Source organism: Dendroctonus ponderosae, unplaced genomic scaffold (assembly GCF_020466585.1).
Source record: "Dendroctonus ponderosae isolate FM_Combo_2020 unplaced genomic scaffold, Dpon_F_20191213v2 Dpon_F_20191213_948, whole genome shotgun sequence".
NCBI lineage: Eukaryota > Metazoa > Arthropoda > Insecta > Coleoptera > Curculionidae > Dendroctonus > Dendroctonus ponderosae.
Window position 1 is genome coordinate 594 of NW_026019169.1, and position 3,799 is coordinate 4,392.

The following is a 3,799-nucleotide window of genomic DNA, read 5'->3' on the forward strand; positions in this document are numbered from 1 at the left end:
GCTCMYCGTGTTGAAACTGGACTTGAAGAAGAATTATTGTCACCGGTCGACCTGCTTTTTTTCACGGCTTCGTCCGATTGACCCAATTCAAACGCAAAAAAATAACTTTTGCATTTTCATTGTCTAATTTCAGTAAACGAGTCAGAAAGTCGATCTTTGGGGATTGGCTCAACTCACTCATCCTCAAAGCTCCTCTATTCGTCTAAATTCTAGAGCTAATTTCACTCAAACCCCACAGAATTGAAAATCGGTTGCAACCAAACCCCGCGTTTACAACCAACTGAATGTTTCCAGATTGCCTCAATTCGGAAAAGAAGTCAATAGAGCTAATTTCCCAGACCAAAACTGATCAAATCCTGCCAATTCCTTTCCCTGCGGCAAAACAATCAGGCCAGACCCGCCCCCCTCAACCAGAAAAAGAATGCCAGAAAACGCCTGACAAATCTTCAACCGAAATCCAGGCCTACCGGACTCTGGACCCTCCAAGCGAGGGCAGCCAGACGAATCCACCAGCTCAATGCCTCAAACATCCGAAGGTTAAATGCAAGAAAATTGCTGCTGAAGAGGCCGTTCTGAGCCACGCTGGGGTAAAAACCCCAATGCCCAGCCGGATTCCACGAGCCAAAAGCATGATTGAGGAAAAAATGGGCTGTGAGTTTGCTGGAAATTGCCAACAAAAGATTTTTGTGGGCAAAAACAATGTGTTTTTCAGCCGGAATTTTCGATAAGGCCCCAACTGAAGGGGGCGCCGTTAAGTCCCAGTGCGCCAAACGAACCCCTAAGGAAGCCAGCTACAGCAGCCTGAGGCAAAGGAGTAAAACCCCTAAGGGTGATGGTTCGACAGTGTTGTAAAATGTCCATGAATTTCTTTGAAATGTATTTTTCTGGTAAACACCTTTTTAAGTCCGGAGTGTATTGAGTAGCTTATTTTTTACTGAAAGCGCCTCAACCCGATGACATTTTCGGAGTATTTGCAAGACATGACAGTGACGTTAGAGAGGATTTGACATTTTCCATCGAGTTCAAACGTCACATGAACTGTAACGATGATGATGACCTGAACTGTGTAAAGTAACCAACTAAAATTGATGCCAAATGGGTCAAAATCCAGATTATTCAAACCGCTTGTTCTATAAATGCGTACTAATAAGCGATTTTTTTTCTTGGGTGGTTTAAAAGTTGATTTCCCGGGCAAAAATCAGTGGCAATATTGACTGCTTTTTAACTTTGCGTAATTAACTTTGATACTTACTCACCTGGTATGAAGAGACGTCCATCTTCAGACAGCATGCACTTGTGAGACGATTTTCACTTCGTTCTGGCTCATTTATCACGAAAACCCGACTGAGCTGCAATTTTTTAAACTCGATGACAGTGTCATTAGCGAAAAGTTGACATTTTCCAAAGTGAAACGTCACACTGACCAAGGGTTGCCAACAGTAGGGATCCTATCGAATCAATCCCCTGCTGGAATTGATGGAAATTACGAAAATATGCAGACTTTTATAAGCGCAGAAGTTTCAGAGTTCAAAATACAAGTTCCATTAACATGGGAGGCGATTTTAACTTACTTCTAAGCATTTTTTGACACAGACTCAGTGACATTTGTCGCGCATTTAAAATGAATGACAGTGACCAAGTGTTGCCAATGCTAGAACCTGCCAAACTGACTCAGCCAAATGAAAAAAAAAACGTTTGCGAACATTTGGCATCTGCGTGGAAGGTTCCCGAATGGAAACCAAACCAAAAGAATGATTCTGCTAGTTAATAGATGTTCACCCTGTTTTCATCTGCGGACATTAAACATCTTGAGAAAAATTTCTGCTGAAAATCCCCCCAAAAATGAGGAAAGTCTAAATTTATTTTTCCCACCTGTCCTGTATGCGGTTGGTGCGGAGAAACGCGGGCCTGTTTCAGTAGTCTTTCTGAGGATCCCGCGGGATAAATTTAGAAGAACTTCGGGTTAAAAAGTGAGCGAGGCAAAGAGACGAAAAGCGTGCCCGAACAACAGTTGGAATTCTTCGCAGTGAAGATGAACTCGAAGGTGATGAAGCGAAAGAAGTCGTCGTTGTCCGAAGTGAAAGTGGCCGTTTTAGGGGCACCTGGAGTGGGCAAAACTGGTAACCGATGGGTTGTTTTTTTTGCTTTAAATAATTGCGCTGGTCACTTTCGAAAGCCCATAGAATGACTGGGGGGAGTGTTTATTTTTTCAGGCCTAGTAGGTAAACGTGTGGCGTTCGCTCCTCGCCAAAGCAAACCACCGACAAAATTTGTTTTTCTTTTATTTTATTATTATCATTAGATGACTGGCCAGCTTAGTGATTTACGAGCGTTTTAACTACTAGCAAATTTGCGCGAAAAGTATCCATTTGCCGTCTGGATCCATTCGGACTTTCATTCACACCCACCTTCAAAGCACACCAAACATAACAAAACGGCGTCATTTGTTGTCGACTGAATAGTATTTTTCTGTTTTAATGTTTTCTCTGCCACGCAGTTTTACATGTGCAAATTTCCAAACCCAAATGTTGCTTTCAATCGCATCAACTGACAGAAATTGACCGATTTTCAGCATGAAAATTGCAAATTGAAACTGACTGTTTCGATCGAAATCGACCATATTGAATGGTTTATTCGGACTGAAAATGGATGAAGACGCCACCAGTCAAAACGTTGTAATAAAAAGACCTTTGTAAGACAAGGGAAGTACGAATAATCCATTCAATATTTCTCGTAAAACACCTCTGAGGATGTAACCTCGCTTGTGTTTGCGAAACACAAGCAATAAATCATGAATATTTGGTCCGAGCTTTTGTGCTCAAAAACCATCCAGAAATTGACGATCTGGATAAACAATCGCACACTTCGTTGGCCAGTATGGAGAAATCGGACTATCTGAATGAAAACTTGATGGCCATATGAAAGTCGCGTATAAACACACAATAATGTGTGGCTTGTGGCGATCTATTTTTGCAACGAACCACCAATATATGCAACTGGACAGGCCGAAAAAACTGTGTTAGTAGGTCTAGATCGTCGTGTATTTTTATGTCGAAATATCCAAGTGGCAATTGTCGATTGAATGGCGCCAAACTTTTCAGCATTTTCCTCCAAAGCTAATGGAAAAAGCTGCTTTATTGCCCGTTCAATTTGTTTATTTTAATGTTGAAAAACTCGCTTTCAAAATGCGTCAAAATGGGAAAATTGGAAGTTTTGGGTTGAAAAGCATCCACCGTCTAAAATCTGAATAAACACTGGGCTGCTTTGAATGGTTTGTTCGGCCATTCAACGCTCGCCTGAGAATGGTTTGGACATACCACCAGCCAAAACGTTGTGATAAAAAATCTGTGTAAGGCAATGGAAGGCTGGAAGAGGACGCAAGCACTAAAAAAATACTCAATTTGTGGCAAAAAGTCCTCGCATAAACATCTGAACTGATGCATTTTCTTGGCAAAAAACCCACAGTGAAGTCTGGCAATTTAACTGCATAAACAATATTTTTATTGTTGTTCTGGACTGCGCACTGCCAAAGCGGTTTTCCGGCAGTTAACCGGTTTTATGGGCAAAAGTAAATTTCCCGAATGAAATTTTGTTGATAGTTGGTGAAAAGCCAAAGGAAAACAATGCGTAATTTTAGGAAAATAGCTCGGACTCGGGGCAACATTGAAATATCAATCCACAGGTAGATATTAATATACTGGAGTCGTTATTTTCTAATTTGCATGGAATTTTAATGACCGTGTCCGCTTTGATAAAATGAGCGTTTTGCGCTCGAAAATGTTGCCTAAGTTCAACGTGG

General features: G+C 41.3%; 1 protein-coding gene across 1 annotated transcript; it reads left to right on the forward strand.

Annotated features, from left to right (window-relative positions):
• Positions 1–294: 294 nt before the first annotated feature.
• Positions 295–906, forward strand: LOC125505714 (the record flags this gene model as incomplete). The annotated part of the gene is made up of 2 exons (XM_048670036.1): positions 295–651; positions 713–906. Coding segments are annotated over 2 exons (497 nt in total), but the record flags the coding sequence as incomplete, so codon positions are not given.
• Positions 907–3,799: the final 2,893 nt, after the last annotated feature.